This window comes from Delphinapterus leucas, chromosome 11, assembly GCF_059928025.1.
Source record: "Delphinapterus leucas isolate spDelLeu-1000000601 "Yukka" chromosome 11, BTC_Dleu_Yukka2, whole genome shotgun sequence".
In the NCBI taxonomy this organism is placed as follows: domain Eukaryota; kingdom Metazoa; phylum Chordata; class Mammalia; order Artiodactyla; family Monodontidae; genus Delphinapterus; species Delphinapterus leucas.
Genome location: NC_143139.1, coordinates 52,512,874 through 52,526,217, shown reverse-complemented (window position 1 = coordinate 52,526,217; position 13,344 = coordinate 52,512,874). Strand labels below are relative to the sequence as shown.

The window sequence follows — 13,344 nt, the reverse complement described above, 5'->3', positions numbered from 1 at the left end:
GCTTAAAATGTAGTTTGCAGTAAGCAGATGTTAGAGCTTTTCAGTTTGCCTCCAAACTGCCAGGGGTGGTATTTGATTAAATAAACTCAATGGCTTAAGTACTTAAATTGGATTTGAGTTGTGCATTATACATGTCACTTGTGAAGCATATTCCCAGACTTTCATGGTGCAATTAGTACGTCCATTCTCCAGCCTTTGGTTATGCCCTGAAGAGACCGTATTTTGACTGGGCAGAAGGAGAAATGTGCTTCATGTTGAGCAACGAAACGCTTTACTTAGTCCGTGGCTTAATTGTTTCTGAAAATTGTCAATGCCACAGGCAACAATCATGTCGGGGAGCACGATGAGTTTGAATCACGAGGCCCCTACACCTCGCAGTCAGCTGGGGCGACAGGCCAGCTTCCAGGAACGGAGCAGTTCGCGGCCACACTATAGCCAGACCACTCGGAGCAACACTCTGCCCTCGGATGTGGGCAGGAAGTCTGTCACCCTGAGAAAAATGAAGCAGGAAATGAAGGAGATCATGTCCCCAACTCCTGTGGAGCTGCACAAGGTCAGGAAACTCTCTTTCCTTCCCTTAGGGTCACATTCTGTTCAGCGTGGCCACCCCGATGCAAGCATGATCATGACATTCTACTGTGGGCTCAGCCAAGGAGAGAAGCTAGAGCTTAAAGGCAGATCATCAGAGGCCGATTGTTCTCAAAACGTGATCTCTGAGAGGTGATCTCATAAGACGGGGAACACTGGCTTTCAAGCAGTGAATTTACCAGAAATGTATTTATGGCCAAAATCTTCTCACAGAAGTTTGAGGTTCTAGTGTCACGTGGAGGTTGAATGAGTTGGTCTGTTATTCCAACTTCATTGGAAGGGGGAAGGATTTTCTAAATGTCGTACACTCCCAGCTTCACTGAAAAGGGGTTTCAGGGGTGACGCTGGAAGGCTTAATCATCAATTACAGACTTCTCAGTAGACGGTTATATTATTCAGGGGACATGAAGTTCTCTTTGAGATGTCATTTAGATGTCTTGGGTCAGGACAGGGTAAGCCCTGGTTATATTCCATCTCTGCTATGATAGTTGCCTCACTTTGCTTCACGGAAGAAAACCTATGATTGCAAACAGCTGAATCTGAGTTGCTGGCAGAGTTTGAACAAGGCATGTGTAGGTGACAGTGTCTGTGGAGCCCAGGTCAAGGAAAGCAGTGGGAGGGAGCTTTCTCTGGTTTTCTTTTGTAGAACTCTAATGCTTTTTGTTGTTTTGTTGCTAATACATAAGGATGTATAGTTGGTAACAATCTCACCCTACTTTTCTTGAGAGCCAAGACCCTCTCTGTAGTTAATAATCTGTTAACTAGAGGTAAGTTATCGGTCTTACCCAGAAGAGCATATAAATGTCAGGTTGAGAGGAGGTAAAGGCCAACTACTCCCTTTTTCCTCTAACGACTTCAGTCTCCCTAACTATTAAAAGTAGCCGTTTTGCAGCTGACAACGGATATAGTGAAAGAAAGGATTGTATAGGAAGTTGGGTTCTGAATTCTGTGTTCCAGTCCTGGGTTCATTCTTTCATCACTCATTCATTCATTCATTCATTCGATGCATAGACTGTGCATTCATTTACTTAAAGAATGTATTATAAATCCCCAGGGAGCACATGGTCTAATGGGGAGACAGTCCAGGAAACAGTAGGAAGATGGTGGGATAAGTACAATAGACGCTAGACTAGGCTGCCCTGAGGGACGGCACGAGGTAGGGGGCTGGCGGGCAGGGTTGGGGAGGAACCTGAACCCACTACAGAGGAAGATAAAACCTTCCTAGATGCAGGTGTTGACTCCGCAGGAAGGTGGAGGGTGGGAAGGCATTCCAAAGCACAGAAAGAAACATGTACAAGGGCTTCCCTGGTGGCGCAGTGGTTGAGAGTCCACCTGCCGATGCAGGGGACACGGGTTCGTGCCCCGGTCCGGGAAGATCCCACATGCCGTGGAGCGGCTGGGCCCGTGAGCCATGGCCGCTGAGCCTGCGAGTCCGGAGCCTGTGCTTCACAACGGGAGAGGCCACAACAGTGAGAGGCCCACGTACCAAAAAGAAAAAAACATGTACAAAAGGATGTCACAGATAGCAGTATACTGAGGGAGTGCAGATCTGCCAACGAGAGCCTTGTGCATTAAGAGGCATTACAGACTTTACAGAAAAGCAAAGAAGTTTCTGACACTTTAGGGTGGAGACCCAGCTCTAGCCCCGTATCATAAGTTAGTTTGTTTATCCAGTTACCGTGAATTGATGTCTGTCTGGTAAACACCAGCCTTCACCACCTGTCACATATCCTAATGTGCTAATTGACCAACACCATTAGGAGGCTGTAAGGACTCCATTGGTGATTAAATTGCAGACGCTGCAGAGTCACTGCTAATTCTGCTGTACCAAGAAAAGGGCTGGCCCTTCCTGATTCCCTCGGTTATTTAGGAACCCTGCCTTCCCCTCTTCTCCAAAAGTCTACTGCCCAGGCAGAGGGGAGCATGCTGGGTAACCCACCTTCCTTCAGCACCAAAGGAAAAGGATACCAGTGAGCGCCTACTGTGTGCTATATTCTTTCTCTTTTTAGCCCCTCCCACGGCAGTGTTTCTTAGCAGACATTTATTACCTCCAGCTGCAGGATAGGGAAATAGCAAGTATAAATAGAGCCGTTTTTCCTCCTGGAGTGAAGCAGTCTCCTCAAAGAGACATTCCTGATAGCCCAGCAATACAAAAGGCTTGTCTCGCCGTCCCTCCTGTACTGAAAGCGGTTAGCAAAGATAACGACAGTCAGTCGGCTGTGCAAGTTGTTATAGCTGAGGTTTTAAAAAATGTGCTGAAAATAGATCTTGTTTTTTTTTTTTTTTTTTAAAGAAAAAGGCGTCATGCATTTAACAGCACAATGAGTGGCAGGGGATGGACTGGTTGGAACATTTGTGTCGGGGGGTGTGAATTGAGAGGCCACAGATCACAGACTCCACTGGACCCACTTGACCTAATAAATGGGTTACTTATTTCTTCCTCCACTTCAGTCATTTCCCCTCAATGGTAGCAGTAAGTGCATTTCCCATGTGGCTTCACTCTTCTTCCAGATTGATACCAAACAAAATAAGATGCTCAGAAGTAGGTGATGTCCTGGGCATTGTAAGACACCCAAAATGATCTTGTTAAGTGAAGATGTAGCGGAGGAGCCTGCCGCCTGACAACATGGAATTCTGGGGGTGGTTTATGCTCACATCTCGGGTATCTTTTCTTTTTTAAGTGAATTCAATTACCCTGATAGGCCGTCCACATGTTTGTTGTTAAACACATTCTCCAATTTTGAAATGCTCGAGAGGAGAAATAGTCATTAGAAGAGTCACTTTACTCAGAGCAGAGACTGGTAATTGCGCTTGTGCCTTGATTATGGGCATCCCTTGAACACTGGAGGATTACCTGACACCATGAAAAGGCACAGTGCCTTGTTGATGCAATTGAATTATCTTCCCCTTGGGGTGCTATTAGCCTGTACTAAACCTTCACAGAAGTGAGGAAAAGGTACTCTTTTGGGGGGGGTGTGGAGAGGGGACCAGGGAAATAGAAAAACATCACTTCCTCAAGTTAAAAATAACCCCAAGTTAAGACTGCACAGCTTGGCAAGTGGAATGAAGGCTGGTTTTCAGTTCCCTGAGCCCCTTGGGTGGACTTTTCTGCATAGACCTAGTGGAGGAATTCCCAAGGGGCTGCAAAGACCAGAGTGGAAAGGCTGGGTAGGGTTAATAGCACACCATTCTGAACACACTTGGTGTTACTTAGTTGCCGTCTTTCTCGTGGCTGTGTGCCGCTTGGTGAAAGCTGACCATGAGGACAAGTTGTGGATCTGTCCGTATCCAAGCCAGTACCTACAAACTCTTACTAGCACTAGAAGCTGCCTCAAGAGGATAGGAATGAATGGGCCGGTATCCACCCTCTTCCTGGGGAACACAAACAAAAAGCAAAAACCACTCCATCTCCTGATACAGAAAGAAGAGAGCGTGGCCTTAATCTTCCAGTTTCTTGAGTTGGAACTTCCTCTCCATTATCTGCCCCTCCTTTTGCACCCAGTCCTCCTCACCAATACCTTTTCTTCCTTCAGACCTTCTGAAAATGCAGAGCTCAGGTGAGAGGCTACATGGTTTTTGTTTATTTCACACTATCTATTGCGTCTGAGGCTCTGCCACGTCCCGGCAGGTCTTCCGTCAGGTCGACCCCGTGCATTCCTGAACCTGAAAAGCTAGTTATCCTTCCTGACGCTTGAGAACAAAGCACCACAGCCTCACTTCCCTTTTGGGCCTTTGTGGTTGGAGGAGGAAGTTGGCGCTGGAGTGATGGTTCGGTACTTAGATGGGGGCACGGCAGGTAGACAGTGAGGGAGTCACAGGGAAGTGATACTCGTGTCTCCAGAGGCCATTGCCTCTCAAACTTTCTTGGCTAAGACACAGTCCAAAATACATTTTGCCTCACAATTCAGGACACACATACACCCACATTCATATATGTAAATGAATCCAAAAATTGACTGCACGCTGTATGCTAACATTTTCTGTTTTGTTTTTTTCTTTTATTTATTTATTTGTTTATTTTAACATCTTTGTTTGTTTTCAAATGCTGTCACATTAAGCTGATTTCAAGACTTATTAATGGGTCTCCACCGAAAGTTTGGGCACCATAGCCTTAGAGAATAGTTTGGCATATGGACCTCTGATGATCTCTACCGTCATCACATGACTGCTTGTTACAACGCGGGTTCCTAAGCCCAACCTAGACTCACCTGGTGAGCACTTTCTGGGAGTGGGGGCCAAGAATCTACATTTTAACAACCCCTTAATGGATTCTTTTGCTCCCTAAGGATTGAGAATCACTCCCTTAGGTTTTGCTAACAGGAGGTGATTATTTTGTGTCAGTGAAATCAGAGTCACTGACACATAGTGGCTGAGTAAAGGGGAAATGAGGTTGCATCTTTGGCCCTGGAGCTTCTGAAGTTTTATCTTTAAAATGAATTCTGGTTTGTACTATAGCTTATCACAGATTTTTTTTTCTCTTTGCAGTTAAGGAGCCTGTGATCTTAGCTACAGTTCATTGATAACCCCTCTTTTCCTTCTGAAGCTTAAATATTCTTTGGTGTCCACTTAATCTATTTCTGAGATGAATTCTAGCCTCACTTCTCTTTGCGTACTTTAAGGCAAAAAACTTTTTTTTTAGTAGAGTAGAAAATTCTTCATATTCAGAGCATTTGGACTTCTTAGAAAATCATTTCCTTTTGATGTTTTATTTTTGGCTGCACCGCGTGGCATGCAGGATCTTAGTTCCCCGACCAGGGATCGAATCTGCGGCCCCTGTAGAGGAAGCATGTAGTCTTAACCACTGGACTGCCAGGGAAGTCCGTGTCATTTGTGTTTTTCAATAAAATTATTTCTTAATTGTATGCAGCTGTTTTTATTTATTTTTTTACAGAAAGATTTTTAAAAATTATTTTCCAGAATCATCTCTTATTTATGGCTGCTGATGGCATGACCCATGAACATTTGAGTCTCGTATTTCTTGTAACTGCTTTTGCTACCATCAACTTTTCTCTCAGCCAAGTTCACTTTGCAATTTCAATATATTTGAGTGTTTTGAGAGTGGATCTTTGTTCTTCTTGATATGATAAAGTTGTTTCACTTCTTGGAAGGAGTGTCATTTTTGGTGTTTAAAGCCCACTCCTTTTGCAATATTCTCCCCAGTTCAGGAACAGGCTCGGCCTTAAGAGGAAATATGAAATGGAAACACATATCTTATTCCGGCACAGGCATCTTTCTTCACCAAATACTTGCAGTTGGTACTCAAGATCCAGTGAATTGTCAGGCAGACAGAGGTTTGGTCACAATCTGACAGTCATTGGCTATGTCACTTCTCTGAACTTCAATTTACTCACTTAGCAGAAAAGAGGAGGGATCACCTGTTATCAGGAGAGGAGACTTCACAAATAGCATTTCCCAGGTGAAGTCACCATTCAGTCTTACCTCAGCCCTACAGTGTCAGAAACCCAGAAAATGAGATCTCCTCAGGATCCCAGCCTTAAACACGATTCAGGCAGCTGCCTTAGAGCCTCCAGAGTTGGAGGTGTACATCATAATGAGAATCTCTTTACAGAGAGAAATGGACGTGTGTCTAGTTACTAGTCACTACATCAGTCTGACAAGCATATTCTCTCCTTGTAAAACCAGGGGCAGCTGACAATCAGTGTGGAATTATAGGACAAGGGTTGGAGTTTAGGTTGTATGTTTTATATGAGTAATGACATCCAGCCCCAACAGTCCTCAAAATAGATTGTTTCAATCAGCTTCCCTTGTCTGTGATTCTGTTAAGACTTACTTTTCAAAAATGTAAAAAACAAAACTCTTAAACAAATGATTGGCTCGTGCAAAAAAAAAAGTGTTTTTTAACTCATTAATGAGGAATGACAGCAGGATGAAAAAGCTTGTTCAAAGGGAAGATAAAGAAACTATACTATATATATATATATAATATATATATATATATGTATACCTCAGTCCATGGAGGGAAAAAAAAAGAATGCCAAATAAGATTTCCTAGTTAAAATGAAAGCTGCTCAATGACTTACAGGGAAATAAAAGCAAGGCCTTTGAACTTATCTTTTCTGAGGGACAGAACTCAATTTGCATCGTATCTCTTCCCTGTAAGTTGCCATCCACTTTTACAGAGTCTGAGCCCTGAGCCATAGAAATGCTAAGTCAAACAGAGTGCAGTCCCCTAGACTCAGATGACCCTTAGGCGGGCTTGTTAGGCAGTGGTCTAGTGTGCCTGATATCTCAGTTTTTGATCTCTCACTTCTGTCCAGAAATGTTAATAGCTTCCCTTAAGTCTAGCCCTGGCCTAGGGATCATTCATCTTTTTCTGATGTTTTTGCTTGTCTCTGTTGTGATCAAATGTGTTTGTTAATAGGTCGTAAAATATTATTACCTATGGGATATTCACTTTACAAACGAGGTGGCTCCCTGAGGGTCACTCTGTTCCCCTAATGTCCAGGTCCTTGGAGAGTAGCCTGTTGGACCTCTTCCTCCACCATCGTTCTGCTCTATTATGTGTCTGTTGCGTGTCTGGCCGGGCTGTGATGAGGATGACATTGATAACAGTCTAGCCCAGGGCTGCCCTCTTTCTTCCCCTTAGATGGAGCACAGAGGTCTTTCTTGTTTGAGGATCTTTGTAGTGTCAAACCACAGCATTACCTGGAATGAGGAAATAAAATCAACTTTCTTAGTGCTCAGTGCAGTGGGAGTTTGGTCCGCTGTAATTTGTCATACTTCCCGAATGACAAGTTCCTGCCCCCAAATTCCCAGAAGCCCAGAGGATGGGTGAAGGGGATGCCTCTCACCCAGAGGTGCAGGTGGCCCCTGAATCAAGGAGGCCACCTGTGATACTGTGGTTTATAATAAGTATACATTTGATCTGGTCCCAGTTGCTGGCACAGAGCTCCTAAAACCCTTGGAATTTCTTAAATGTTGAGAGTGAGAAAGGTATCTTTTGTTATGTTAATGAGGCGCCCTTTAGATGCAGTTAAGGATAGGGGTTGCTTGCCGGTGGAGCCAATCCTGTGATTAGAGGGTTGGAACTTTCAGTCCCACCCCCAACCTCCAGGGAGGGGAGGGGATTTGCAGGTGAAATCAATCACTAAAGGCCAATGACTTACTTAGTGCCCGTGTAATGAAGCCTCTATAAAAACCCGAAAGGATGGGTCTCCAGGAGCTTTCAGATTGGAGGGGATGCAGGGAGGGTGGTGCGCTCAGAGAGCATGGAGGCTCTGCGCCCTTCCCGAATACCTTGCCCCAGAGCAACGCTTCCAGCTGGCTGTTCCTGAGTTGTACCATTTTATGATAAACCGGTGATATGGTAAGTTCTGTGAGCTGCTTTGGCAAATTAGTCAAACCCAAGGAGAGGGCTGCTGGAACCTCTGAGACATAGCCGGTTGGTCAAAGGCACGGGTGACAACCCGTGTCTGAAGATGATTGTCTAAAATGCTGGGGTGGAGGTGAGGTGACATTGTAAGGCTGAGCCCTTAACCTGTGGAGTCTGACGCTATCACCAGGGAGATAATGTCAGAACTGACTTGAACTGTAGGACACTCAGCTGGTGTTGCAGGACTGCTTGGTGGTGTAGGGAACCCACCTACCCCCAACACACACACACATGTTCGAACTGTCATCAGGACATCTTGCCCACACGGGCCTGAGGGCTATGGAGGTCAGTAAGTTGCCAGGGCGACTCAGGAAGAGACAGGAGCTGGAGGAGAGCCAGGCCAGAACAGCCCTGGGGGCCGGAGAGCAGAGGCAGGTGTGGAGAGGGGCCGGCAGGTGGTCCTGAGCTGAGATGCTGGAACAGTCTCTGCCAGGCTGGCTGACTTGGTGCTGGCTGGGCAGGGAGAAAGGGCCAGGGGCAGAGCTAACGGTAACTAGGTGTCCATCAAGCTGCCTGTGGCGTAGCTTGATCTCCTGGAGGATTGGAGAATGATCTGGTTCTTTCCTCTTTAGTATGATGTGAAATGAAAGCTGCAAAGGTCCTCTGAGATGAATTGGGAAAGCAGCCCTCAATCCACCACGGATCTTAAAAACTGTGAACTTCCTTGGCTGGGACTTAGTTCTCCGAGGGCCAAGTCAGCCCTGACACTCACAGACTTAGGGCCACCATCCAAGCTCTGACTCTCCCATTGTTGAGCCCCCGTTTGTCAAGCTCACGGGGCCACATGCTTGCCAGGAAACAGGAGGCAGCGTCTGACGCTGCTGTCCGTGCAGTTCTCTCCTCTGCCGACGAGACTCCCGGACAGGAAGGTAGCAGCTGCTTTCCTGACCCTGTTCATCTTGGAACCCACACTTTTGAGTGGCAGAATCCAAGATGGCTTCCTCTGGGCTGGAAGAATGCAGCTGGAACAGCCGTACTTTAGTTTTTTCTTCCAGCCCCACAGGTAGTATAGAATTGTGCTCAAAACCAAAATTACTTGAATTGTCAGGTTTAAAGGAACAGGGCCCCCCCGGTGGTGTCTGCAAGAATAAACCCAAGTGCCTGGTAATTTGTGGAAGTACTAGAACCATCTCTGATAAGGCCATTGGGCGAGGGACTGAGCCACAGAGGCAGCCAGGGCTTAGGAACTGCTTCTGGGGGTGGCTGCCACTTGCCTCGACGTGCTCAAGAGAGTAGACACGGTTGCCATTAAAATCCAGGTGGGGGGAGTTGGCTCTGCTGCTGAGGCTTTTCACTTGTGTCAAAACTGAAAACACAGGGGCTTCCCTGGTGGCGCAGTGGTTGAGAGTCCGCCTGCCGATGTAGGTGACACGGGTTCGTGCTCCGGTCCGGGAGGATCCCACATGCCGCAGAGCGGCTGGGCCCGTGAGCCATGGCCCGCTGAGGCTGTGCGGTCTGGAGCCTGTGCTCCGCGACGGGAGAGGCCACAAAAGTGAGAGGCCTGCGTGACCGCAAAAAAAAAAAAAGAAAACACAGGCATTAGGTTTCTGATCTTTGCCTCGAGGGCATTGTTCAGACATGCAGATAGACTTGCTTAGAAATATAAAACAAGGCTCAACTTGAATCACGTGAAGCCCGACACCTCCTGTTAAAGCTTCTGTTCTCAGGAGGGTTAGAGGCCATTGCAGCGTGCGCTGTGATGAATGGTTAAAAATTGAACTGGGTTTCGTAGAAGGGTATCCTCGCCTAGAGAGTTACCTTCCAAGAGACTCATTGGCCCTTTTAGAACAGAAAATCTATCGTTGTGTTCACAGTCCGTTCCCCGGAGGCATCCTCTGGTCAGCACAGAATGGAGACCTTGCAAGAAAAATCTTGATTTACTTGGGTTAGGGTGGAACACAGAGAACTCTGAGCAGCTGGGAGCAGTTTGGCCGGATGCTTGGGGAAAGCCACAGAAGGGCTCCGATGGGAAGAACTACAGCAGATGGGATAAATTATTCACCTTTAGTTGGTTGGGCAGTTGGAAATGGATAAAAACTGCCTGACCAGCTAGTAGATTTGTATGTCGAGGGGAAAAAACAGTCATGATTTGGTGGAAGGAACACAGCACATGAGGTCAGATATTCTAATACTGAAATCCCCAGGCTTATGTATTCTAACTGGACAAGTCCATTCACCAAGTTCAAGGGGCGGTGTCCTCGTTCGCAGGAAGGGCACGATTCTAATGCACAGAGTTGTCGGGAGGTCAAAAGCAGTCAGTCATATATAGGAAAGTTCCTGGTGAAGGGATTCATCTGCGGGGGAAAATTGTGACTTAAACTTTGGAACCCTTAGAATTACTTTTGGACAGGAAGTAAATCAGAAGTACCCACTATCCATCTCCAGCTAAACAGGAGGGCAGCAGCTACATGGTACAATTTACTGTTGCTGCTTTTGAGAGCAGCTGTGTGTCCTATATTTGTGAATTACAGATTGCTGGAATCTTACCTCTGTATCATTTTAAAATTTCATTGTGTTATTTGCTATTTCCAAGCTACTTCCAGGAGAACCATAGGGCTGGCTATTAAAATTCACTCTCCTCTAAGCTTAGGAAATCTTTCTAGAGAAACAGATTACTTTCAACTTTAAACCTTTTATTAGCTTCTCATCCTGAAGAGTTTGCCATAAAGCTGTATCATCAAGTCTAAGGCTCAGGAGAGCCAAGCCTCTTAGCCAACAGCTGTGACTTTACAGTTAAGGGCTAATCTGCTCACCTGCTCTGGCTGACGTCCATTCTCTACTGTTGTGGTTAACGGATTACTACTGCCTGGTGTTGGCAGTATTTGGTGACACTCATCCTTCTGCCCCTTCTGGGTTCTGGCCTGTGGAGCAAACACCCAAGCAGCACAGGCCAATTGAGCAATGAAGAACTTCACTATTACTTGAGGCCCACACCAAATGTACCCCAAATGCAAGGGTTCAGGTTCACTGTATTGAGAAACATATCTCAGGGCTAAGACAGAGTTGGGCTTCCTAATGTCCATTGCAAGCATAGGCTTTGTGACTCTCAGATGTGACTGAAGAGTATGGCTTGGCTTGCAGAGCAGATGCCAGTCCTCTTACTGACCAGCCATATGCAGAGGGTCCATGGGAATTCCCTCCAAACCTATACCTAGTGGAACAGAGATAACTAGAATGCACCACCTTCCACCCCATTTGTGCTGCTTGTCACATAGAACCTGACTAGGAACAAAGATGGAAAGGGGGCATAAGGACAGGAGATCCCACAGACAAAGCCAAAGAGGCATGTAAGCAGGGACCTTGGAGTAGAGTAATTTCATCCACTAGTAAACAGAGTCCCAAGAATAGCAGACTATTACCAACCATATTAGCTATTTGTCACTGCCACTCCCTCCTCCTTTGTACCCATCTCTCCCTGTTCCTCCCCTTCCTCCCTTTGAGAAAGGAACATGAGTTTGGGAAGAAAGGGACTAGAATGTAAACCAGAAGTGTTTCCTCCAATCAAGGCAGGAAATTCATGGTGAGTCTATGATATCTTGTGCCAGAAAGCAAATTACTTATCAGAGCAAACGGGTCATATCAAAAGGACAACATGAAGTCAATATGAAGGACTTTCCTTGGCCAAAGATGAGGAAACTTGAGCACCCAAAAGAATGATGCAATTGATCGTAACATCATATATATATATAAACCCATAGGTTCATATTGATAACGTACTTTGAAAAGGCCATTCCCTTACCCCTCACCTCAAAAAAAAACCCTCATTGGGACACCATTGGAAATATTCAGTGCACTAATTCCCTATTTTAAAAATGAAAGAATTAGCGTTCATTTTGCCTTTCTTGTACAAACTACTTCAGAGTAACCAAACAGCACTAATTGAAGAAATGAGAATTCTTTACAAAAGAATTCTAGCTCATATAGAAGATAGTAAGAGATCATAAAAAGATTATCGTTTTGCAACCCCTGATAAAATTATTGATTCAGACAATGGTCATCAATGGATGAAACTATAAATTGAAGTTTAATGGGGAACCTTATGATGGAAGAATTAAACTGTCATCACCCGAACCCACCCAAAGTGGGACAACTAGACACTGAGTGATGTGCTGTTATAGGAATCACATTGTCCTACCTGTGATCTACCCCTCCCCCCAAAGCTGATTCTGACTCAAGCAACCAGAGCTAATTTCCTTTTAAAGGAAAATGGGGCACAGAAGGGCATGCTACAGAGCGAATGACATAGTTTCAACAATAAGTCAGTAGCACAGGGAAAAAAGGATGGGGGCATGCTCTAGGTAAGAGGACATTTAAGAGACCTAACACCAATGCGTGGGCCTTGATGGAACAAACTAACTCTAAAAATCACTTTGAGACAATCAGGGAAATTTTATTATAGACTAGATATTAGAATATATCAAGGAATAAGTGCTGATTTTGTGAATGAATTAATGGCACTGAGGTTGTATAAAAAAGTGATTATATTTTTTAAGAGATTCATACTGAGTTATGTAAGGGTGAAATGATATGAGGACTGGCATTTGCTTTAAAATACTCCCCCAAAGAAGATAAAAGACGGGGGGATGAAGTAAGTGAGCTCTTGTTGGATCTGAGTGATGAGTATATGAGGATTCATTGTCCTAGCATCTCTGCTCTTGAATATGTTTGAAATCTTTCATTAAAAAATAGATTTCTCAGGATTTACCTGACGGTCTAGTGGTTAGGACTCCACACTTCCACTGCAGGGGGCACAGGTTCTCTGGTAGGGGAACTAAGACCCCACGTGCCTTGCTGCATGGCCAAAAAAAAAAAAAAACAACTTTCTCCTAACCAAACTTATTGTGGTAATCATTTCACAGTATATGTATGTCAAGTCATTATGTGATACACCTTAAACTTCTACAGAGCTGTATGTCAATTACATCTCAGTAACATTCCCACCTCACATAAAACTCTCCTGTCCTATGGCCTAAGGCAAAATCATAATTCTAGAGGGGCTCAAAATATCTTCTCTGCAATGAATATTTATTAAGCAACCACGTGCTAGATAAAGAGGTAGTATGCCGTGCAAAGATCCATGCTTTGCAGTCAGAACCACTTGGGTTTGAACCACTTCTCTGTTGCTTACTATCTGTTTACCTTGGGCAAGTTTCTAACCCTCTCTGAGCTTTCATTTCCCCGTCTGTATGATCTGCTCCTCTAACTAGGTGGAGACAGTAGCATCTGGTTTGCTTTTTTTGTTTTTGCGGTACGCGGTGTAAGGTCGGATCTTAACAAACGGCACCGCGAAACAGAGGAAAGCTTCAAGTGAGCTTTATTAGGGAGCGCTCCCGGGCGAGGTTCACTGGTCCGAGAGAAAGGGG

At 45.2% G+C, this 13,344-nt stretch overlaps 1 protein-coding gene across 1 annotated transcript in view; it reads left to right on the top strand.

Moving 5' to 3' along the window:
• Positions 1 to 13,344, top strand: part of GRIP1 (glutamate receptor interacting protein 1) — a 266,616-nt gene that overhangs the window by 236,674 nt on the left and 16,598 nt on the right. The window contains 1 exon segment of the mRNA XM_089919997.1: positions 320 to 553. Within this exon segment, the coding sequence (XP_089776123.1) occupies positions 320 to 553 (234 nt within the window).